The 26,290-nt window shown below is 43.6% G+C and overlaps 1 protein-coding gene across 2 annotated transcripts; it reads left to right on the top strand.

Annotated features, from left to right (window-relative positions):
* The first annotated feature begins 8,833 nt into the window (after positions 1 to 8,833).
* Positions 8,834 to 20,900, top strand: LOC139050572 (histone H3.3 type c-like). 2 transcript variants are annotated; one of them, XM_070527121.1, is made up of 4 exons: positions 8,834 to 9,230; positions 13,480 to 13,591; positions 16,056 to 16,193; positions 19,589 to 20,900. In XM_070527121.1, the coding sequence occupies exons 1-4, from the start codon at positions 9,109 to 9,111 to the stop codon at positions 19,922 to 19,924; spliced, it is 708 nt and encodes a 235-aa protein (XP_070383222.1). In that variant the 5' UTR covers positions 8,834 to 9,108; the 3' UTR covers positions 19,925 to 20,900. The 2 variants fall into 2 exon arrangements, with proteins under 2 accessions (XP_070383222.1, XP_070383227.1); XM_070527126.1 differs by lacking the exon at positions 8,834 to 9,230 and adding an exon at positions 10,772 to 11,066.
* The last annotated feature ends 5,390 nt before the right edge of the window (positions 20,901 to 26,290 follow it).

The raw sequence follows: 26,290 nt of genomic DNA, 5'->3' as shown, positions 1-26,290 counted from the left end.
GTGGGTGTTGTGCATTTAAATAAATTGGGTTCAACAAGACTGTCAAGCAAATATTGTGGCCCAATAAAAAAATACTGTTGCATAGATAAACACAATAAGCAAGTTCTGTATAGGGCCATCACTAGTATTCAGCTCAATATAACACCAACATTTCTTCTACATTATGGGGAAATTTTGGCAGTATAATACGCAGATATTCATTGACAAGAAATTATCATGCTGGCCTTCGTTCCAAACTGAAACCATTACGAGTGCTTGAGCACTACTGAACGGACTCCTCCAAGAGTGGATGGCCCTTTACAAGGTATGCGCACAGAGTTTATGTATCACACTGATCAATACGTGGAGGTCCACTGGCTCTGTGCACTGATTTGTCATCTTCACTGCAGTGACCACCCTCCATAGTTGAGTTTTACGTAGAATCTCATTAATTCGAACACGCTTAATTCGAACCGACGCTGTGACCCCGCCAAAGTTGTGTATTCCCATGGGCGAAAACTGCGGTAATCCGAATGCGCAAAAATTTGCGACGGTTAATTCGAACATACCGCGTTCCGACAATGCCTTCAGCATCGCGCCCGATCACGCCGTGGCACCTGCGACCAGCATTGCGCTGACCCCGCCATAGAGGAAAACCTTTGGAGAGACCCCTGGGAACTCCGCGTGCGAAGAAAAAGAAAACCGTAGCTGAAATTTCATCATCTCTCAAATGGCAAGGTCGCCGTTTCTGCGTCGCGCCGTAATGCCCCAGCCAGACTAGCGGCAGAACGTGCGCGCCACGGAAGTGGTCGGACCTGGGCCGATTTTTCGCGGCTCGCCGCGACGGCAAGCGAGCCATGAGTGAAGACCAATGAGAGCGGCTCCTACAGTGGCTGGCTCTGGCAACCCCCGAGTAGCCAGAAGTGGAAAATCGAAGAAGCCCAGTGACGTACGCATGGGAAACTGGTGCCATACGGACCCGCCCCGCGTCTCGTTCAGCCGGGTCGCTTGTTTCACCCTATCGTATGCTCGCGTCAGCTCTCGCTAGCGCTTGTTTTGGTTGACTTGGTTTGGTCTCGCTAGCGCTTGTGATTTTTTTTTTTTTTTTCTACAGTGACGAGTCGAAACTGAGACGTCCTGATGAAAAGGCTGTTGGATACAGCGCCATATCCAATTCTGTGCGACTAGACACTGAATACAAAGACGCGAACGCGACACCCAGTACTTGTCTTTTGAACGCGACGACGCCGCAACAGAACGGAGCACAGCAACATGATTATTATCAGCGGCAGCGACTTCGTCGTCTTGGTAAAACATGACTCGCGTTAAGAACGCAGGACGAAGAACCTAAACACAGCGCCGATCTGACAGCAGACGAAGCAAAAAGCACGCAGAGGGAAGCAGCGGCGAAAGCCCAGTCCAGCCTCGGCAACTCCGCAGCTTCGGAGGCTAGGTTAGGTGGCAAGGGACTTTAGGTGGCAGAGGTAATTAGCCCCATCCATCGAGCTGCAGGGAAAGCAAATCCACTTCCCTCCCACCCTTCCTCGCAGCTACGCTCTCCTTGCCATCCCTCCCCCTCGTAACTACCTCACCTTCTGTGGACCCCGCGCGCGCGCGCCTACGCGCTGGCGCCGTTAGCTTAGCCTGCTCCCTGAAGTTTTGTTTTTTGCCGTTACCGGGAGAAGGGAGCGTTGGCAGGCGTGGGCAGTTTCGCCTCGCTCGCTGTGTGCTTGCGCTCCGCGATATTTCACGAATCGCACCGTTCGTGCATCGTGCTATGATGCACGAATACTTCAAGAACAAACCCTTCTTATGATTCGAACTTACTTAAATCCGAACAAATTTCCGAACCCTTTCGAGTTCTAATTATCGTGATTCGATTTGTATTGTATTTTCATATATCGGTATTCCTACCACTTGTAAAAAAAAAGATCTTAAAATTGCATTGTCAAAGTGAGCACCTTTAACTGGCAGGGTGGAGTTACCAGGTGAAGTATGCCCATTAAACAAACTTAATTAAAGCAACAATTTTATAGAATTATCCCACCTTGTGGCTTAATCTGAATGAATAGTTGCTGAATATTAATAGCAGTGAAGTTGACTTGTATTTTTTCCTCTCTTTTAGCAGGGCAGATGTACCACTCAATAATTAATTGCTACCACTAGTTGGTAATCTGTCCCCTTATACCGGGTGTTTCACGTAACTTAAGCCTAGGAGTTAAACTAACCGGTAAACTGCACCTGGGTGACACTAACGAGATATTGTTTGTGGTCATGAGGTGCTCCTCATAGCTTTTTTTGCATTCTGCTTAGTTATTTAACGAAGATGAATTATGAAAATTTTATAACTTTAGGGCCAAGTGCGTTCTGTTACGTTGTAGACAGAGTTCACAAACACCCAATTCAATTTCTTGTGGGCAGATGCCTTCCTGCATGGCGCATTTTTTCCGGCATTTAAAAAAAGCCCACGAAATGTGGAAAGGGAAAAAATGTATCGGAGCGAGAACAGGCGAATTTTTGTCGACAAGTATCTCAACAATGGATGGCATTTTTAAGATCGCGCAAATTGCTTTTGCCTCCTGTAGCGTTCTCAATTACTGCCATTGCTATGCTGGCACTAAAACGAGTAATTGTAAAGTTAATTAACATTTAATTAGGGAATGGACAGCAAGTGCTACTCGACTATCCAGTGCCTACCATGCTGATATAAAGAACGAATAGCGAAGGAAGCTTCATTACATCGGTGAAATGCTGTTACTTTAAATCTGTTTCCATTAAGAAATGGCATGACATATTGCAACGTATAAAGACAACTTATTCCTCTATGGTTTAATACCCATCTTCTACGGTCGTTTACTATTCCTCGGTGAAGAGCGCCGGCCTCGAGGAGCGATCGACTCGGGTTGCCTCCCACTACAACACGTATCCGACACTTGAGATTACGCGACCTTATACAGTGGCCTCGCGGGAAGACAGCGCACGTGAAACCATCAGACATCTCAGATCGCCTATGTTTGCGCCCGCCGCAGATTACCTCCAATTGCGCGGAGCACGTGTATGCGCTCAGCATGCGCAGTCACGGCCGTGGTAAAGGAGACACGCTCTCACCTGTCACCCACCCTAACGCTGATTTGATCACGTGACCTCCACACATCGAGCTACCATCCTTCTTAGCTCACCCTTGCACGTTTTCCTTCGCACCCACAGGAAACGGCACGCGAGACGGGATTTTCGCTGACAAGCTGCGCTATGCGCAATCATGTTTCGCAATGCAAATTTTTTATGTTCAATTGGGTTAGTTTGATCGGAGTACTTTAGTTCAACGCACTTTTACACGACCACGAAAACGTGTTCAAGGCAGCCGTGGTGCGTAGAACACCTAAATGCGTCTGTGTGCGTCCCCTTCTCTGTCCTCTCTCGCCATTCAAATATTAATAAAGATGTTTTACTCTGTCTCTCTCTCTCTCTCATCTGTTAAGCGCACCGGATACTTATTTCGTCAAGTGTCGGCAAAGCCAAACAACCATTTTCTTGTGTTAGCTTCAAATACACATGACACGCTTAAAGAGCAAAATGTATTCGAAATAATTATCTAAGTATGTTTGGCCAACCTTGTCGCTTGTTTTCGCACTAATTCCATCATTGAATGAATCTCGCCTGCCTGCGACGAAACGAGAGTCGGCTTACATTGAGCAGAGTAATGTGAACCGGCCGAGCTGAGTCATGATAGAATTTTAATTTTCTTGTACAGGTCAGCATTACAGCACAAAACGACGTAAATTTGTCTTTTGCCCACTAGATTTGACTACCCTTCTACCAGATGTTCCAGACATTTCATAACCTCCGCAAACCTGTGGATAAGCGGCCGTGGCAGTAAATGTAAACCACAGCGCTTCGACGCGAGTTTGGTCGATTTTCTGGCAATACCAACCCTCTACGTGCGGTCAATTGATAGTACATCCGCATACATCACTTCTTTTCTTTTTTTCTCTTGCGAAAAGCGGAGACGCAAAAGCGTCAGGCAAATGTAGGATCTGTCATCTGACACTCAACCGCTCATTTTATTGCGATAAAAATTATAGGAACACTCCAGGCTAACGCCGTCACCGTAAGGGTCAGTATAAAGTCCAATTGCACAAGATCATATCGCGGACCACGCGCCATATGCTGCAGGTGCAAGAGGGAGCCGAGAAGGGCGGCTGCTTCATACGCGCTGCCTTTCCGCGCGCCAATCTTGGAGGTCGCGCAAGGGGGGGGGGGGGGGGGGGCAGTGGGTGCGTCTCCTCTTTTAGCCCGGCCGTGGCTGCGCATGGCACAGCTGAGCGCATATGCGGAGATAATCTGCGGTGAGTGCAAATGATGGGTGAGTCGAGAGGGCCTCATGTGCGCTGTCTTCTCCCGCGCCTAGTGTTGGAGGTCGTGTAACCTAAAGTTTCAGAGATGCGTTCAAGCGAGAGGTAGCATGAAGTAGGCTCTGGCTTCCATCTGGCTGCGTTGTGGCAGCGAGTGTTTGCAGTCATCGACTGCGGTCATCGATCTGGGTAGGGATTCTCCAATGAGCTTCATTCTCGCGTTTGCGCGACCATTGTGCGCATGCGTCCAGTGCCGAAAGGACTTCTGCTTGGGAAAGTTCGTGCTTAGATTTCCTAGGTGCCACAAAATATACCTAGGAAATCCAGTGCCGATTCTCGCGAAATATCGCGAAACTACGAGGGCGAATCAGAAAGTATTTGCCGCTCCCCTGAAGGCAACGTTTTTAGATCTAAAAACCAATCTAAAAACGTTGCCTGAAGGTTCGAAAGTGTATTACAAGCTACAGTGCCGCCAACGTGCGTGCCTGCCAAACTAAGCGCGCGCAAAGGCTCAGAGATGGGCGCTGGTGCTATTATGTTTCTCGTGTCTCAACGTCGACAGAAATACCGCGGCCGATCATCGATCGAATCGAAACTCTGCGTACATAAGAAAATAAAATATGTTTTTAGTATTTGTGCGCGAAGCGGGAGCGCGATAAGAATGCTTAACTCAATCTCAAACAAGTAATTTTTTTCAGGTTAGTGACTTATCACGAACAACACTTCATCGTGCGTTGGTTCGTCCGTTCACTAAGTGACGTACTTGTATCGAACCGAGTTGCACTGGCGTGCATGTATTGAGGACGGTTGCGCTCCCTCCGAAGTAACATTTCCGAGACATGATTTTATATAGTGAAATCACGATCGCGAAAAGAATTCCCCCGCCATGACGTAGCCGAAATTGTGGCAAGTGAAATTATATATGTTTTATATATAGGTCAAAATGATATGCAACGGCATTCGAGTTGCAAGTTAACGGTTTATTTTCAGCATAGGTGCATTACAGATTTGACTTTGCAGTCACAAGTTCGTGTGCACCATTTATTGTCTCGTTGCGTAATTAAACGCACCAGCCTAAGAGCCCTGCAGCAAGCGCGTCTCAATTAGACATAGTGACTGTAGAAACTAATAGTGGAATGAACGAGCAAGCGAACGACTAAACGAGCGCGCGAGCTAAACGAACGAGCAAATTACTATACGAACGACTAAACAAGCCTGCGAACGAACGAGCAAACGACTAAGCACGAACGACGACTATACCAGCCGCGGAACGGGCGGCCGACCGCACGTTTTCTTTGCGAGTGCTCCACCCCGCATCTTAAGCTTCGCACACTTTAAAGCTCACGCGAATTAGCACATACTACGTCTCAGTTACCTATGATGCTGTCACTCGGCGGCGAACGCACCGCGTACCACGGTTTTGGGAGAGCACGCACGCTTTTCATCGATGCCTCTGTATCGCAAATCCATGTGCACGGGCGACTGCCAACGAGGAACACGAACAAATGAGGCAAACAAAGCTATTCTATCTAAAGAAGGCTAGTAAGTAACCATAAAAGGCAGAGAGTTGCTCTCCTAAGAGGAGCTTTCATGATCGAGATTGAAATTTTGTCAAAAGGACTGCGCTGAATCTTGAAAAATTCGTAATCATGTTATCGCACGCAGCCTCGTGTGCCCGCAAACTCAAGCCGGTTGGCGCACAAACACCAAATACCACTAACGCGACCACGTAGTGCATATATAAACAAAGCAGACGTTGCGTTAAAATCGTGTCAGACAATTCATGCACAGTGAACTGTGCAATATCTACTACGTTATTGCCCGCAGCAAAATGCACAAACCTGATACATATTATACTATGAGAGACTCACTACTTACCTCGCATAGTCGCGTGGAGGATGTTCGTCGGAAGTTCTCCCTCCCGATTCGGTGAAGCCATGTCTTTCTTCTTTAAAGCGCGAGACACGTGGTGCGATTTTCCGTGCGATCTGTCGTACGGCGCGTCGCGTGCGACTTGCCGCATGCGGCGATTCGGGACACATGGTACGAATGAGCGAGCGGCGGGTAGCTCCGCCCAGAACCGGCGCCCCTGCGTGGAAGTTCGGAATGCTGCGTAACTTCGAACAGAAAGTGAAAGCGACCGTATTTGCACAGTTATCTTGTTTGAAACAAACGATGACGATATAAGCACGTCTATGCGAACACTGTAGAAGTGTTTCCGCAAGGCCGCGTTAGCAGTATTGGATCCAATGACAGCCGCCGATGGCCAGGAGCCGGCAGGCATAGCTCGCTGGGCCATCGAATCCGACGCCGGTGGCGCTTGCAGCTCGTAAAACGAAGCGCCTATGTTAGTCGGCTCAACATGTACACAGTTATGTCACGCTTAAATTGCAGCACATTTAATTTCATTGGCGCCGACAGAAGCGAACGAGCACGCCAGGCGAGCTTGCGATCGCTGGGAGACGATGTAGGCCTAGCTCGCCGGCCGCATATCCGGGGCCGAGGGTCCTTGCGATGCGTCCGCAGCTCGTAATAAAGCGCTTAAATTCGTCAGCACAATCAATGCCTGAACATTTATGTTTCGCTTAAGTGAAAATACGGTTAGTTTTCCCGGTGCCGTTAGTAGCGATGAGTTAAACACGCCAGTCAGGCGAGCCGCTTCGTATACAGACGATTGCTGGCGCGTCTGCGCTGACCGCGTCCGAGTAGAAATCACGCCAAGGATTTACTATTTCGCACAATGTTTTATAACACGCACTATTTCGAGGTCACTTTATTCTAGAAGTTATTTCGTGTCAGAAACAGATTGTAGCGGATTTATGTGCCGCCGTCAGCGGCGAAAGAGGCCCGCGTTTCAACCAGGCAGAGAAAAAAGACATGGAGCGGCAAGGCGCCCGATCGCCGGCCCCGCCCCGCCGGGTCTACCACGTGGCCATGACGTTCACGCTACCGGCGCTGTCATTGGCTGCGGTCGTCCGACCGATATGCGGCGGTCGCACGACAAAGTTGGTCGCATGCGCGGCGTGCGATTCGGCGCCATTTGGTTGGGGACTTGTTGAGTGCGGCTGCCGATGCGAATGTTCGTACGACCGATCGCACCATGTGTCTCGCGCTTAACCCGTCGCGCTTACTGGACTGTATCGCGAATAGTTTCTTGCCTTTGCTAAAACTATATTGGCATCCGAAGGCCCAGCAGGTCATGGTCACAGAAAATGGCGCGAAGCGGCGTCGCACTAGCCACAAAACTTCCTTCAAGGTGTTCACAAAATCAAAACAACACAGAATAAGAATCGAAGGAATGGCGCCAACAACCGGCGCTTCTCGATCAGAAGTGGCACTGAAGCGTGACTAAACTAACGAAGCCGGCGCAAGGGGCCACGTGATGCCATTAGGGCAATAGCGACGCGGCGACGGCTTTGGCCAGAGCGCTCGAGGAGGAGGCGGCATTCTTCAAAGCGTGGCACTACTTTACGAAGTTTAAGGGGCTTTACGCTAACCTGGCCCCCTCCCCTCCTCCTCCTAGCACGCGCACGTCTCCCCGCTCCCTCGACCTCTGCCCCTACCCCCCTGCACGCCCAAGAAAACGGGACGCATGTTCGCCCACCTCCTCGCTTGTGCGAGCCGTCTCACCGCACAGTGCAGCTCGCATGTTTTCCCTCGCACCTACAACATACGGCGCATCGTATCGCACTTGGACTTTATGCGGAACCTCACGGCGACGCCGACGGTAGAAATTCGTCTGGATTGTCCATATGATTGCTATCTCAATGCAATCTAGAGTAATTGGCAGAAATGATTGCGAAAATAAATGTACAGTAAATGATTCTGAAAATTATGCCCCTTGTGTATTTTAGGTTCGGTGGTTCACAATTGACCACTTAAAAGCGATTTATGGAAAACACTGTTCTTGCTCACAAAAGAAACATTGTCTCCTAAGCTAACAACCTTTTTTGCTGCCAGAGCTTGCTCAATTGTTTTAATATACGTACGTGTCTAATGCATCTACTGAACCACATAAGTTTTCTCTAGAAGATTTCTTTAAATAACAAATTTCCCTTCGAAAATTACCCTATTGGGATGTCAGTGTATAAAACTTCATTTTGAATTGCTGGAACGCTATCCTTTTAGATCAGTCAAAAACCCGCATTGCGAACAAATAATATTTGACAGAAGTTTCAACGGTCTAATGCATTCTAGTTATTTTGTTAATGTTCCTTGACAGGAGTACACATAAAAGTATATATAAAAGCTTACAATATTCAAAAACTACTCAATATTTTAAAACTATAACTCGGGATGGAAAATAAGGTATGTCATTACCTTAAGCACCTGCAAATTTTAGGAATTTTTGATCGAGAGAAAGTTGAGGAAAAGCGCAAAAAAAGAAGTTCAGAAGAACCAGGCTAATAGCGATGCCAGGCGTTTTATAGAACGACGCAGACGAAAATGAAGTGTAAATACTAATTAACTTTGAGCAAGAAAACCACGCAGCACGTAAGTGCGAAACCCTCTTTTAAAGTTAGAATAAAAATACAGATGGCTGTACATCTGTAAACACTTGTAAGGTTGAAACGTTAAAAAAGATTGTTGCAGTGTTGAGTTGAGAGAGTGCACTCTCGGTCCTAACCTGTCCGTCTGCGCGCGTCTACGTGAGTGAAGTGGAACGACCGAGGTGCGTCTCGGGTTTCCTCGCTCTCTGTCTCGAAGGACTTTTGCGTGAGCGGTGCCTCCAGGAAGACTTTCTTCGAAGTTCAACCTGCACCTCAAGACCAAGATCATGTCAAGACAGAGACCAGAGACATCCGCTAGCTCGACGGCGGCGGATGAGTCTGATCACGATGCTGACTCGTGGAGTCAAACTGAGTCGCCACTGCGTCGACGACGACTTTCTCCAACAACGTGAGTATACTTGTGCTAATTGAGTTTCCTATGTAAATCTGCAATTCAGCACTTAATGTTTTGCTACAGTTTTCAAGATTAGTACCCAATTTAGATGTGCCATTTTAAAAGTCAACCTACTTTAGCTCTCTCTCTTTCTCATTTTGGAGCGTCTATTCATGGGGCATAGGTTTAATAATTCAGTTTATTTAGGTATATACCTGAAAATTTCGGCAAGGGCAGCGCAATGGTGAGCACTAAAATATTGCAGTTTTGTTTGATTTCTTTTAAATGCGATAGAATTCCGTCGCGTACACTTTGCTGAATCTGGCTACTGGCCTCAAAGTGGAACCAACGTAACATTCGTATAGTAGGCCTGTTGTCAGAAACTTCCTATAAATGAACGGAAATATATTTTAAATGCGATCATTTCTTTGCATGCATCCACCCACTTGATTGCCTATCTCGTCCGCCGCTGTACCAATTAACGTAAAATGAGAAAGAAAACTGCTCGTCATTGACTGAATTCGAAGCAAGAATTCATGCTACTGGAAATAATTGCCGATCTAAATAACGCACAGCTTTTCGCCGTGCTGGCTGTACAATATGGTATATGTTATGCTGTGGCTGCTTTATTTGCCTTAATTGCCTCAATTTATTTGCTTTATGCTTAACTCTGAAAGAGTTAGGCAATTGGGACAGGCTTTTTTACGCCCATACTTTGAGGCTCACAGTGCCTTTTGTGAAAGGCAGAGGCAGAAAGAGTAAAGTATAGAAACAGTATAGAGGATGGTGTGGCAGATGCAATTAAAAAATTAGGTTTCACAGGCATGATATATGTTCCTGTCTGAGAGAGCACGTAAGAAGCATTAAAATTATAAGTTCCGCAGGTGAAATGTCAGATTTTCAGTGACAGCCCATAGGGAAACTGTGTCATCCAGGTAGCACAAACCCATCTAGAACACGTCTGTACTTGGGCTTGCTCAAGACAAAAGGTTATCTACAATCTAGCTTGTACGAGCTGAGCAAAAGCCCCTAGAACTTCACAATTGCTCCTGTGAATCCAAGCTAATGCTTCCTCCGTATTCGTCTTGGGAAAGTCTTGGCAAGCTGTTAGAGTATGTGTAGAACTCGCGTATGACGGGCATAGAAAATGGCATTAACTTCCTAATGCCTTATTATTTAATGTCATTTGCGTGGTACCACACGAGCAAATCAAATGGCATTCGCCTTAATGCCATTCGTTATTAAATGCGTTCACCAGAACTCATTCGACTGAAAAACGCATACTCTCGACGCCGTAGCTTCGCAAGCCACGGCGTCGAGAGTACGCATTTCTCAGTGTAAGTAAAGTATTTGAAACGTTTAAACCTGTAAGAAAACATTTATACATAACTTTGAAGTGCAATCGACACTTTTTGAGAAGAAACCTTTTGATTTATATTAAACAATCTTTGAGAACACAAGGATTGTTGCAGCTAGCGAAGCTGCGCAAAAGGTTGGCAACCTGTGAAGCAGACGAAAGTCACTTATGGATGGGTTGTATTTGTGGCACGGTAGTCTTTCGTTCAGGCCGTTCGGCGCAGGCCGTTTACGTGCAGTATTTGTGTTGATGGGCTCCGCGTGATAAGACGAACTTCCTCAGCTGTTGCGCGCCTTCAAAGGCAGCCACTACCTATTGTAGTGCTTTTAAGCGTTGTAAAGCGGGAAAATTTCGCCACTAAATGAGGACCGCAGCGGATGAGGGAATTGAAACTCTCGTTTTCAGCTCGCTTCGGCGCTCCCGAAGCAGCCGACGCGGCCGCTAGTGTTAAAACAGTACAATCTCATTCTAATCGAAATGCGGCAGACTGTTCTGTAAGTACATTTTTTCTTTTTTGGACAAGGCAAGTGAAGCCGTGCTGACACAGTTATCACCTTCCCTGTCAATGTAATATGCCTCACAAATCTCGCGCCCCCACCTTGTGCCTCCCCTACCAAGCGCACACGTGGTGTCAAACGCAGGCACGCACCCGCATCGCTTACAGTGCATGGCCAAATGGCCGCCCCCCGCTAATGAATCTACCAGCGTTGGGGCGCGAGATTTGTGAGGCATATCACATTGAGAGGGAAGGTGATAACTGTGTCAGCACGGCTTCACTTGCCTTGTCCAAAAAAGAAAAAATGTACTTACAGAACAGTCTGCCACATTTTGATTAGAATGAGATTGTACTGTTTTAACACTGTGTGCGCATGCACCAACGAAATGTATATATGTACCTTCGCTCGCAGTAAAATACCAGCTGATGTTTAGCGCTCGTCCTGTCGTCTTCTCTGTCTTTGTCCCTGCTATTTTGCGCTAGTCTTTAGAATAATGATGACACACCAACTAGCCCAGCTTTTTGCCTTGATAGCTAAGCCAGGTGTACGCCAGGTACGCATCTGTTGCGGGCACCTATCTGCAACAGACACCTTTGTGTTGAGCGCAGTCACTTGATAGATAGTGATTGCAATGAAGTTGCAGCCTGAATATTAGGAATTACAACGGAGTTTCAAGCGGGGTGCTGTCACTGGTTAGCAGTGAGATTACCATATTGTGTGTCTGCTGATATGTGCCAATTAGTTTCGTGATTCACATGGGACTATGCAGCAGGCCACACAAGAAAGCTATTGCTGACACTGGCAATAATCTTTGATGGTTTGTGCCACAATTAAAAAAATCATCTGGTGCTCAGGGGGATCGCACCGGTGTCACATGGGTTCCTCGAACACAGCAGCTCGACGCTTTAGCGAGCTGTGCGATGAATGCGCACTAGCAGGGAGGGAAAATTTTCATCGCTAGCACGCACCGGCGTGCCATGCAACTCAGAGGCCATGCGCGGACTTTGAGACGGTGCCGCTAGATCGTGCAGTGTGTCCAGAGGGAAGCGAGAGAAAGATTCTCGGCTGCAGTAGAAGGCTCGATCATACGCACCGGAGCACCACACATCTCACAGTTCACGAGCGGACTTCACGGAGGTACCGCTAGATGGCGCGTGTCCAGAGGAAAGTGCTTGAACCTGGCTGCAGTACGCGCCTCATGATGCGTTTTGGCATTGGCAATACGACGTGTAGCTATATTGCTAATCGCATTAATATCGACGCTAACCGTCAGATCGGTTATTCCAGAATTTTTCACCCGCTGCTAGACACACGTGTGTGCATGCACCAACGAAATGTATATATGTACCTTCGCTCGCAGTAAAAAAACCAGTTGATGTTTAGTGCTCGTCCTGTCGTCTTCTCTGTTTTTGTCCCTGCTATTTTGCGCTAGTCTTTAGAATAATGATGGCTTAGCTATACATCCCTAGGTAACATGCTGGCCATCCCATCGCATTACCGGAGCTATAATAGAGTAGCTCTAGCATGTGTCCAGTATTCCAGTATATGCAATGGTGTTTGCATAATACTGGGTTACCGGACACTTGATGGTAGCAATATCTTGTGAAGCTTCGTTTACCCATTATGCCTTAATTATAGATGCATTTTTACATTTAAAAAGGCAACGCGTTCACGATTACGCCGCTGTCGAAAATTTACATCAGCAGCAAAGTAGCTAGAATACACTTCGTTACTATATGTTTGTCTGGTTGGGCTCTATGCCATGTGGTTGTCACCTGGTACATGCTCGTGTTTACACCTCCGGTAACCGGTAATCTGCAAACGATAAGAAATTTGCGAACTAAAATCGCCAGTAATTTGACCTTTGGGCTTGGTCAACTTTCAGGAGGGAGAACTGTACCAGCATGGGGTTGCTGAGCGACCATTTCAGGCTCTACTTTTTATCTATTTATGCTGTAGTCTATTTTAATTCTTGTCCCTACATTTGAGCATACCCCGCACTTCCACCAAAATGTCACAGGGATAAAACTATTTACACGGTGTATTTACAGGGTGTATATAGACAGCAGCCGAGGATCCCAAGAGGCTGTTGCCACTTCGTCGTCTTCAACGTCGACGACCTTGTCTTTTGCCACCGTAACAATATAATTTCTAAGTTTTGTGTACTTCTGTTAATGCAACAAACCATAACTACTCTGATGGTGGGCTAGCCTGCAACAGAGCGAAAACCAAAGTTTTTGTGTTGTCGCATTTGCTTGCTCGTACACTTGCAACAACAGAGTTGCATAAATTGTGGCAGGTATGTGTAGGCTAAAAATAGTAAGCCATTAATCTTATGCATTGCACGGCTCTGATCTATAGCTGCTATTTGTTGTATTGAGGGACTGTGCATAAACCTTTGGTCATGCAGGTGTGTCTCAAAACCTACAAGTGGCCACAAGAAATCTAGGCGACAGCATCGAAACGCAGAGAAGAGGCAACTGAGTAAAACACGCTCACCTCGGAGGACGTCAACAAGAAAGGTACTGCCTGAGCAGGCAGTTGGGGGGGGGGGGGGAGGGGGAGGACTCCAACGCACTTGTTACGCCAGTTGCTGATCCAATAACCGCAAACATGTCATTCTGGCATTTTTTCATTAAAGAGAGGATTCAAATTTGTTGAAGCATAGTAGGGACTGTAGCAGGAGAGCTGTACCAGAAATGAGCTCAGCAGTTAGGTATAACAGAGCAAGGCAGGGAGAAGCTACTATAGACTTGCAGTGTTCTACTGGAACCAAACAAAAGTAGGTGAGTTACCTGTTGATTAGGAGAAGAAAGCATCACTGGGGCTAAAAGGGCCCCTAGCCAGGCTCCTTCAGTAAGTTGATTAGACACAGGAAGTTAAAAAGCACTATCTAGTGGACATTTTGCTGAAAGACTTTTTAGAAAGGGTTTAGTAATACTAGTGGAGATAGAAACAAATAAAATGTGAGTCAGTGGTGCAAGGCAGTAAGCCACCCTCCCGACAGCAGAGGCTCTCTTTTATTGCCTCTACCAGTGCGTGCAAGCAACATAATCCTCCCCTACCTTTTGCTATAACAGAACCAAGAATCCACATGAGGCTTACATATCACAATCCCTGTCTTCTTTTTTTCATTCATTTCTTTTGTTGCTGTATGGCACATTTCTCCTGGTTAGAATGCCTGTGCTGTTGCTGCTATTTGTGTGCTGTAGGTGGTACTTGTGATGCAAAGGTGACTGTGATGTCATATCACTTGCTGCCACAGACAGTGGCTGTTTCAAGAAGAATGGTGCAGAGGCTTTCATTTAAAATCTCAGCTGTTTTACAGCTTTTAAACTGATTTACAGCATGTAAATGCTGTAATACTATGCAAGCGGGATCATCACCACATGATAAATGCACAGCACTTGTCTGCTTACAGTGCCCACACCTAGTGACACCATTTAAAGGGTGGGGAAGGGGGGGGGGGGGCTAATATCTTGATTTTTGCCAGAAAATGCATTTTTCAATTTTTAATGTTCAATTCAATGTTTATTTTGGATTCCTAGTGTATAAAGAAGCTCCTCACCATGTTTGGTTTCAATCTGCACCATAGAAAATAAGAAAATGAATTCTCTTCTCGTGATGGTGCCGCGCACTCGCCGTCGAGAGCATTCATGAACACTGTGGCCGCAGAGCGCCCAAGAAATTGAACATGAAGTGAGTGCTTCGCGTTTCAAAGTTATTTTTTCGTGTGCTTGAATCACGGGAGACCTTCCATCGAGAGAACAGCAGACCACATAGCAAAAACTAAATATAAAGGCGTAATTCTGCCTGTGGCGAGCTTGTCTGCGAGCGCAGGCAAGGACGTGGGACTGATCTAAAGCTGGGAAAAAAAAAAAAAGCTAAGACGACCTGAAGTAATTGCCGTAGAGCAGGTTCAAATTGAAGAGGAGGGTCCGACCTATGGAGCAGGGCACTTTAAATAATTATTTTTGGTCTTAAAGTAAAATAGCATGTTCTGAAGTCTTTGAGCTTATTTTTCTCAATCTTCAGTTTTGGGCTGAACAAAACCTTTAGGAAAACTATCATTTTCAATCTACTTTGCCAAAACCTGCTTTCAAGGTAGCTTTTGGGCTGAAATTTTGTCAGGAACAAGATGAGGTGAATTTTATATTTCTAAATCTTTATTAACACAAAAGAATTATTACATGTCTGACATGTAATAATTGAACATGTCTGTAATGTAAAAAATTGAACGTATCCTCAAAGTGATGACATTGTAACAAAAAAGAAATGAAAAACATGCAACTGGCCTTATCCTGTGCTATAACCCCCCCTAAAGGTACCTAACAAAAACAATCAGTGTGTCTTCATCATTTCTGAAATGGTAGTTTTCCTGAGGTGGCATGCCTAAGTGGTCCGTATGACAGCCATAAATTACTATTTAATCTGTATTACTGAAGTTTAGAATATGTATATCAAACAAGAAAATACAGAAACCTATAATTTTTTATAAATATCCATGGAATGGTCGAAAACATAATTTTGAGCCCCACATCCGCCCCTTAAGATGGTGTGTAATTATTAGATGCAAAAAAATGTGCATCTGGCTGCTGTAAAAGGTTTTTGAGAAGCCAAAGGAACACTCTGCATCGTTTCCAGTGTGACTGAACTGTATTGTCTGCACACAACCTTCATGCAAAGAATGAAAGCTGTTTCTTTGTGGTCAAGATCTTCTATTAAATTTTGTGGCTGCCACAATGGCTGCCACTGCACAGCATCATGGTCTGTGATTTGTTAACTTGTTATGGGGCATGCTACAAATCATGGTGCGCATGTGTTATGATGAGAAGGCAACCGTTTCCACCTTTTAACATTTCCTTCTCCAAGATTTTACTCTTATGTGTTTTGTGATTTGTGGATGCTTAAGTACCATTGTTAACCTCAACTAATATCTAGGCCATGCCACATTGTGTGCAGTTAAATATCTATGAGTACTTTCAGGCTCATCCACATGAAGCCCCCCACCATGAAGAGCATAAGGAGAGTCCTGCTTCATCCACGTCAGGTGTCCGAGTGATTGCGCGTGGATCTGCAGGACCTTCTAATTTGCAGTCATCAAAGCAGGGCAAACAAGCAAGTGTAGGTATTTCTTTTAAAACGACACTAAAGAAAAATATTAAAACAAATACTAGGTAAGTCATATCTCTAAAATATAAAACGAGATTGGAATAGTTTTACATTATATGGGCCATAGTGCGGTAAACACTCTCGATGCCATGGCAAACATTCACAATGTAGCGCCACATCAGTGCTGTGCCAATTCGCTTCAAAGAACATTGCTGCGCCATTTCCATGTCATGCCGCATGCTGGAAAATGTGGCTACGGAAAAAGCAACAAGCTTTTGTTCACTCACCTCCGGCCGGCAGGCACTGAATATATATTTCTATATATACAAGTTTTCAATTTAGTGTTAAGCAAGAATGACTAATATACCATATTATATTAATAACATTAATATGATTTACCTGTACCACTTGTTTACTAGTGGGCAATGGTCATTAGTTCTGTAACCTCTTCATTTATTATTTCCCTTTACAAAAGGAGGCAAACATCGCGGGATATCAAGTTTAACCCAATTTTCATCAATTTTATTTGTCATGCAGACATTGGGCATTATTGGATTTTACCAGGAAACAAAGAACCCTAATTATATGTTGTATATCCTCTTAACACTCATAGATATATTAAGCATAAAGAACTGAATGTAGCAGCCAGTTTGTTCAGTGGTTTGTCTAGGGCGTGGTCGACAACTTCTGAATTGGCTAAGCTTTTCTATTTTCAGTTTTGAGGATGCGCCGTTGACACATAAAAACAAAAACATAGCTCTTACTGCTCCAGTTGGCAACCCAGGAACACATGGTTGTGCAGAGGGAGTCCAAATTATCGAAGGGCATGCTGCAAGGCATCCAATATTTTGGTTGTCCTTATTTTGGCTGTTTATGGTGGTGGTGCCACGAAGTTTTTCACATCAGTACATGCTATGCATTGAAAATCTATCAAAATTTTGTCTGCTTGAGCCTCAGACACAACTTTTTATGTATGGCTTTCTGGATAGAAGACAGCTGTTAAAAAAGAATATATTTCAGATCAGATGGGTCTAAAAATTAATCTGCAGAAAACTAAAGTAATGTTTAACAGTCTCGGAAGAGAACAGCAATTTACAATAGGTAGCGAGGCACTGGAAGTGGTAAGGGAATACATCTACTTAGGGCAGGTAGTAACGGCGGATCTGGATCATGAGATGGAAATAATCAGAAGAAAAAGAATGGGCTGGGGTACGTTTGGCAGGCATTCTCAGATCATGAACAGCAGTTTGCCATTATCCCTCAAGAGAAAAGTGTATAATAGCTGTGTCTTACCAGTACTCACCTACGGGGCAGAAACCTGGAGGCTTACGAAAAGGGTTCTACTTAAATTGAGGATGATGCAACGAGCTATGGAAAGAAGAATGATGAGTGTAACGTTAAGGGATAAGAAAAGAGCAGATTGGGTGAGGAAACAAACGCGAGTTAATGACATCTTAGTTGAAATCAAGAAAAAGAAATGGGCATGGGCAGGACATGTAATGAGGAGGGAAGATAACCGATGGTCATTAAGGGTTACGGACTGGATTCCAAGGGAAGGGAAGCGTAGCAGGGGGCGGCAGAAAGTTAAGTGGGGGGATGAGATTAAGAAGTTTGCAGGGACGACATGGCCACAATTAGTACATGACCGGGGTAGTTGGAGAAGTATGGGAGAGGCCTTTGCCCTGCAGTGGGCGTAATCAGGCTGATGATGATGATGATATTTCAGATCCTGCCTTTTTCTGAAAAAAAAAAATAAAGATGATTGAGAGCTTGCTTCTGTGGAGAGTTGCAAAAGTTTTGGCTCTGACTTTCAGGGGGGGCACCTTCCCTTGTGCTGCCCCTTGTTGCCAGTCCTGCTTCACTGAAATTTGGCCAGCACTTCGGTTATTTTGATGCACATGGAGAAATATACATGCAAGGCCATGTGTCTTTCAGACTACTCAATAGACTCAATAGACCCACTCATAGGCATTTTGAACAGAGCCATTTTATTGGAAAGTGTTGTACTCATTTCATTGGTGCTCTCACTGTTTCAAGTGATTTCATTTCGTATGTATTATTCTATATTGAATGTTAATGCCAAATTTCATTTTCAATATTGATGATTCCACATTTTATACAATAATTTGTTAGCCAGTTCTATCTCAGTTTATCATTCCTCTCTTGCTGATACGAATGATAAATGGTCCTTGTATACGCCAGTTACAGACAGTCATGTTGTGTTGTTACGTAAATTACTATGCCAATGTACAAATAGCATATTCACTCCCATGAAGTGCTTTCATCTTGTTTTATGTAAAACATATTGCTGCCATGAGCATACTAATGTGTGCATTCTTGATGTCAGATATAGTATAGCATTTGGATGTACTACACCTGAGACCATGCAGGGCCGGGATAATTCAATGATTATATTCTAATTCCTTTCATTTCTGCCCTCAATCAGTGGTGCAAGTTGATCGAGCTATATTTCACTCATCTGGGCTGAAGGAATTTTTACATTATACTGGCCCAATTCTACTTATCCGTTGTAAAATTTTCCACCTGCCATTTGTAAAATTATTGACATTCCCCACCACATCACACACACACAAAAAAAGGCAATTTGATGTACTATGTGCTTGCCTCATGGATAAATTTGCATGGTCAGATTCCTAGGTGGCCTAGACTATGGTATGTTTACTTGTACATGTAACTTTAATTGGAAGCAAGATTTAGCACCGCACGCTTAGTACTGTCAGCGCTAAAGTGCCAGCATTCTTAGGTGGAGCCAGGCCTCCTCTGAATCCACCAATGCCTTCCACCTATTTGCTGAGCTTTATGACACTCTTTTCTGCACAAAACAAAGTACCATATTGCTCTGAAGAACCTTTCTCACATCTCTTGCTATAAAAAAATTGATAGGTCCACTCTGCTGTGGCATAAGGTACCAAGGTTATTGAGATGGCCACTGGCATAGGAAGTGCAGTCCTCTGACTTCTGTCATTTCTCTGCAAAGCCATTTCAGTGAAAAAGACTAAACACATTCCACTAAGACTTTAGCTTTTAATGTGTGATGAAAACGGTAATGGTATTATGATGTAACTAGAGTTGAGAATTGCAAAACATAAAGGAAAGCTTGTCTGATGTACATAAACTGATCACATTATACCCACTGTGGCTGTAGTTCAGTGGCATTCTGTTGCCGAGGTTGTAGATTTATTTACAGGCTAGAGCAACTGCACTTTGACATGGGCAGAATGGAAAAACGCTGTAGCTTTGAGTACACCATAGGTGGTCAAAACCTAGAACCCCCAAATATTGTGTATACAATACCCAGATTGTGGCTATGGGATGTTAAATCATCAATATATTTTTAAATTTAGCTTCTGAATGACTGTGCAGCTTAGTTACTTCCTTTCTTGCAGGTCAAACCCAAGCAAGGTTTGAGGCGGGCTGCAAACAACAAGGTGCTACGAAAGACCCGCCGTCATCAAGCATCAATTGCCACAGTCATCCCAAGACGTAGATTTACAATTATTGCACATGAAATACTTGCACGGGTTACTGGCAAGAACTTTAGAATGCAAAAACTGGCAGTCGAAATTCTCCAAAAGGAGACCGAAGCAGTAATTGTCCAAGTTATGGAAGCAAGTTACAATATTGCTAAGAACTCAAAGCGCAAAACTCTCATGCAAAAGGACCTCATCGATTTCCTTTCCATTTTGAAACGCTGTGGGGGCATGCAAGAAATCCTGTCATAGAGGCATTGTTTTTTTTTTAGGTTTACGTGCAAATACACTATTTTTTCTTCATTTACATATATACATTATACATATACTCTAATATGTGCATTGGGTATGCACAATTTTTCTGACAACATCTGTGCCTACATCATGAATGCTGCTGCAGGGCACGGTTTTGCTTAACTGCTAAGGTGAAGCATTGAAATACATTGCAAGTATATGTAATGAAAAACCAGAGATCAAACTGTTATTTTGATCCCTGATTCTCACCATTTCTGGCAGCGAAGGTTTTAAAGACAGTGGTCACATTTCTTGCATTTTGTAAGCAAAATGCATGGCAGCTGTTGCCATCATCAGCAGCACTATGTGCCATCAGCTTGCCTGTGGTCATATCTCTCTGTGTACCTGGACTGCTGGCTGGACTGGATTGCAGTCAGAGTGCATGTGACCACTGCTCATCTGACCTACATGTTGAATGAATGTGAAACACATGCAGCTTGCTGCACATGGTACCCTATGCGCATCATTGAGGTAGGGACTGTGTGTGGTTTTATCAGATGGCACAAGATGAAAGACATTTACTAAGCCACGCAAGTGATCAACACCTAAGCACAAAAGGAGTGGCAACATCTACTTCAGAAAAAATGGCTTGTTATTGCTGTTAAACAAATTTTACAAATATGGCCTAGCCCCATCATACTGTCACGCTGTTAAATATAATAATTTCCATCTTGAAACATTGGCAGCACGCATTACGATGCATGCTTTCCTACTAAAGGGTGCATACCAACTCTTTGAAATAATTACATGCTAACGGTCGGTAAAATACACCATACCTCAATCATAGTTTGATAATCAGTCGATTGGGCCTGAAAATGTTTTTACACTTCATTTTTTTTACATCATTGTTGCTTCAATGACTCTTCTGTTTCACACATGCATAAAAAGTTTCTGTGTGTGCTGCTTTCATGTAATAAAACTGAATATGCCTGTATATGAAAGTTGTTTCTCTGGATTAGACAGGGTGTTTCACGTAACTTGAAACAAGGATTTAAAGGAAGTCGTTAACCGCAGCTCCGTGACACCAACAAGATATGGTTTGCCGTCATGTAGCACTCTTCAATATATTTGTATTCTGCTTAATTAACTGAAACCAATTATACAAAATTTTTATATTCACTTTAGGGCCAAGTGCGTTTCGTCACATTTTATAGGGGGTGCAGGAATGACCGATTCTTTTCAGCATTTAAAGAAAACTCACGAAATATGAAATAAAACCATGTGACTGCGCTCATGCGCTATCGTATTACAGCGCTCTCAACCGTGCTTCGAGCCTATCACTTATCGGTGACGATGGCGCTTCCTTTCAGTGTGGCACCATCAAAGATGTTGACATACTGTTAAGCCAATGCCTAGAGCCGTGGCCGCTTTGCCACGGTCTGCACGCACAGTTCTTTTGCTCGCAGCGCTGTTGAGAGCGTTGCAATACGATAGCACATAACTGCAGTTACGTGGTTTTATTTTATACTTCGCAGGCTTTCTTTAAATGCCGAAAAAAAAAATCGCCATACAGCATGTACTTTGCCACAAAAAAATTCGATTAGTCATTTCTGAATCCCTTCTACAACGTAACAAAATGCACTTGACCCTAAAGTGAATATTCAATATTTTGCATTAATGATCTTAGGAAATACTGTTAGGAGCGCCACATGACAGCAAGCCATGTCATCGGTTTCATTCAGCTGCAGTTAACCACTTTGTTTAAATCCTTGGTTCAAGTTACGTGGAACACCCAGTATTAGTATGCATAGTGTGCGATGAATTTATGGAAATAATTTTTCTATCTGTTAACATTTTGTTTAGTAGTGTTTCTCCGTGATGCTACTGTCTGATGCAGCTTTTTGCAACCGCCCTTTTCTTGTATTTCAAGGATAAATAAACAAGAGTTGATTTGATACATCCCTTTATTGGGAATTTCTATGTTAAAATGAAGTAACAAATTCATTATTTTTATGAGCTTTCAAATTGTAAAATCAATATTTAATGCTTTGCTCCCACTGTTCATTCAACATGGCTAGAAATGCTTTGAACATTGCCTGCTCTAACTAACCAATTATCTGCTGCAGGGCATCACTGCTGCTCACAGGATGCATTTATTCAACATGCACATGGACCTTTTTTTTTTTTACTATTTCCTCATGAAGCAACTTAACCAAGGATGTCATGCATGATCCTCTACATGACGTCACCTGACATCATGCAGAGGATCTTCTTTCAGGCAATATGAGGTAACTTATGTTAAGTGTCCATGGGATGTTCCTGATATGTCCACATTCACTCAACATTAAAAAACGTCTGAATGCGTATAGCTTTGAATGTACATAGGACGCCTTTGGTGCAGTCAGCGCCAAAATGTATAGGCTGCAGCATCCGAGATAAAGACTGTTACAACTTAGTATTCCGATTTCCAGTCTGTACTACTATATGCAAACAGTACATAGTGTAATTTTACCAACTAGTCACTAACTACTTGGAAATTTGTTTTGTCCCCAAGGTCAGTAAAGTTTTGATGCTTATGGCACATTTAGATACCATCTAAAACCAATGAATCCTGGGCATTCAGATAAAATCAAACTTTAAAAAGAAATGCTCATTCAGATTTTTCAGTGCTCCACACACTTTGAACGTAGACATACATTTGCTAGCCATGATCAGTGGAATTTCACCTGTACTCAGATAGCCTCAAGTCCCAAAATTTAATTCTAGAATCTGCTAATTAATGTAAATTCTGTATTTCTCCAACCCAAGGTACTTTACTTTCTCTGCTGCTGCTTTTCTTTCTCTCAAAAAATTTCACTCATATTTGCATCAATTAGTACAATTCAATCGGTTAACTTTAGTTTGTTAAGATTTATGAAAACTAATGGAGGAACGTGAAAGGACGGATATAGCAAAAGTGTTGAACCAGAAGATCACATACGATAAATCACAACTTGTGCCCCCATTTATTTGTCCAAACGTGGTACGACCGGTCTTAGCATAGCATCCTACAATTTACATCCCATGTCTTCAACTGGTCTGCGTCCCAATTCAGGGTGTCTATTAAGTTGACATTTCCAAATTTCCTGACTTTTCCAGGTTTTCTCTGAGTGCGTTTGCAAAATTTCCTGGGTGATGCAGAACTATGCTTTATGCCAAGACGGGCTGAAACCAAGTCGCCCGATGCTGTCACTCTCTAGTAAGCATACGGAAAAAAAATGTAAAGAAACCTGACTTCATCCATTGTGAATACTAAGGAGTAGTGTTTATTTTATTCAATAAGAGAATAGAAAGGAGGTCCGGTTAGTAAAATGCACAGCAAATGAACTGTCTTCAAAAAAACAAAAAAATTGCAAATCGAGTCGGACATTATCAAATAAGAATAAAAAGGAGATTCATACAGAAGAAAATATTTTCATATATGCGCTATTTATATCAACTGATAGCAGGCTCAGTGGTATGAGGCCCGAACTTTGTCACAATTGAGATTCTCTCTCAACGGCTCATAAGTCAACCTCAGTTGTCCTGACATACTCTCAGCCCGCGCATGACACCTCACTGTTGTGTTTCACTGCTTTAAAGAGTTTATTTTTGTTTGGATGAGGGACACCTGCATCTCGGCATCAGCCAACACTTAGTTTTTTGAGCTCAAGCTCCTTCAAAATGGCAGCAGCACGCTTTTTTTCCTTCATTCCTCAGTGCGTAGGTCCTTTCTGTTCTCGTCCTCCTTCCACCGCTCGTTCGCCACACGGACAATTTGAAGCATCCTCTTGGTCAGTTGTACAGTCAACGTCCGATTTTTCGAACTGCCTAGGGGCTGCAAGGACATCCGAAAAATCGGCCAGTTGTAAAAAATTAATGCATGTCTTCTTTTACTGCCCTCAATGGCTCAAACCACCATAGGCATATTCGAAAAAGCTCTGAAGGCCTGTCGTACACTTATTAGGCATATCGGTGCTCGTACTGCGACAGGAGATACCGGGTGCACGCGAGTATAATTAAGGAATACATACTGTGTCCCGTGGCAATAGCCCCTTCCCACACTTATGTTTCACCACAATAATTTTGCGTATGCTTCACCAAGTCAGATTTCTGTACAGAATCAAAGCTGACTTTCGGGAACCGGCATTATGCAACGCATTGTGCTTTCCGAGCTTCGAAGCCAATCGTGAGGACCACTTCTGACAGCGGTGAATTCTTTCAATGAAAAACACGGCACCAAACGGCAAGATTAAGCTTAAGAGGAAGCTTTAGCTCGGGTGCTCCTATCTAAATACATGTAAAAGGAGAATTCGTTTTTCTCGGCAACCACTCCACCAAATTTGACGAGGTCTGTTGCATTTAAAAGAAAAACTTAACATCTAGTGAGCATTGGTGTCGAACTTTTGAGTTAGGTCGTCAATTTTTTATTAAAAATTAGCAAAAATCAAAAATTTTCAAAAAACAAAACTGAAGTTTACAACTCAGTTTACAACTCAACAATGAAAAATGATAGTACAATTGTGTGAAATGCATTTATTAGTACATCTAAAGCAGACAAAATTGATATCTTACACACGAATATGAAAATTTTGTAATATGGAAATACAGCTTTTGCAGAACCCTTGTAATCAACGTAACAAATTCACGTAAGATGTAAAATGACATATCAGATTTGTCCGCTTTGAATGATCTAATGGATGCCGTTTACAAAACTGCGATATCTGTTCTTGATGCAGAACTATGAATTTGTAAACTTTGTGCTTCTATTTTTTTTAAACGGTTGGATATTTGAAAATCTTTTTAACAAAATTCAAGCCTTAAATAGAAATTCCGCTTCCAACAGTCACGAGAACTTAACTTTTTCTCTCAAATGCAACAAATTTCATTAAATTAATTTCATTAGTCAGGCAAATGTTTGCCTTTAGCCGTGTTCCCTAAGACAATCTGTTCATTGTCATAAATAAATCAATAAAGAAAGAAAAAGAAAAGAAAATCGGTCCAGGGGTTGTCTTGAGAAAAGCGTTTTTGCGTTTTACATGTATTTGAATAGGCCGCGTCGGAGTTGGGCCTGAGCTAAAGCTTCCGAGGCCTAGCGTTGCTGCAGTGGTGGCCACAGCTGCCAGCGGATCTGCGTGCGAGAGCACCAGTTCGAGGTACCCAAACGGTAGCGATGATGGCTTTGATTAATGCCATTTCGAAGCTGCGGTCACGGCAAAGTCCGGAAAATCGCACGGCGAAGGCTTCTTACGTGCGAAATTTCAGACATTCTGATACATTGACTCTATAGGGTATGTGATGGTGCCGCGAAGCCGTCCGAATTATCGGGCATCCGGAAAGTCGGCCGTTGACTGTACACTGGCAACTCCTCCAGCCGACAAGGCGTCACAGACGATTCGTTACGATTCCTGTCTGTTACTCGAGCCAGCATCACTGCGATGTTCGTTCCCCTTCAATAAAGTTACAGCTAATTTTCCCTGATAGCACAAATTCCCTGAGAATTCCTGGTTTTCCCGGTTGGTAGACACCCTGCAATTATTGCAAAACTTTCAGTACAACCGCCAATGTACGATGATCCGAAACCGTCACTCCTGCAACGAATGCAGCCATTTTAAACTTTCCTGGTTGTCTACATTATGGTTGCATCACTGTAAATCCTAGTGTCCTTATACAACTATCGCTCTAACATCCAAGAACTAGCTATTAATGTGTCCTTTAGGGACACACATTTGCTGTGCACTGAACGTCAATTACGAGGTGCCTATTTAATTTATGAAAAAATGTCTTGTTCAGGCAGACATTCCAATGCAGCCTACCTATGTGGTGGCTTTTCGCTCGCTGCTCATTTACAATGCATCACATCTACTTGATATTGATTAACTTTTACATTTGTGCCTTTTTGAAGAAAAAAAAAGTAAAATATTCAGTTCAATCTATAAAGCCAGTTTTCTTCGAATGCTAAGATTGAACCAACTTTTTTTTTTGTTCGCACATTCACTTTTTAATCTTGTACAGACTGGATGACAATGAAAAATGTGTCATCAATTGTACTAACGGGCCTCATCTGACGATAAATAATGCCTCACAAATGGTACTTATGTCAACAGTGCTTGTATAGACCTTTCCACAAATAGTGGTGCCTGGCACTATGTTTGGCAATGAACCATTGGTGGCATGTACTTGCAGATTTGAGTTGTAACACAAGGTATCCATCCGCCTGCACTGCCACAGTACCAGCTGGCACTTGTGATTATGCAGCATACTGATCCACTAATTTTTAAGCATCAAAACTAAAATGTATGCTGCCCATAGATAGACATTCCAATCATTTATCAGTACAATTCATAGGAAAGCAATATCCACATA

The sequence above is a fragment of the Dermacentor albipictus genome, chromosome 1 (assembly GCF_038994185.2).
Source record: "Dermacentor albipictus isolate Rhodes 1998 colony chromosome 1, USDA_Dalb.pri_finalv2, whole genome shotgun sequence".
NCBI lineage: Eukaryota > Metazoa > Arthropoda > Arachnida > Ixodida > Ixodidae > Dermacentor > Dermacentor albipictus.
The sequence above is the reverse complement of the archived record's forward strand: the minus strand, read 5'-3'. Positions and strand labels throughout refer to the sequence as shown.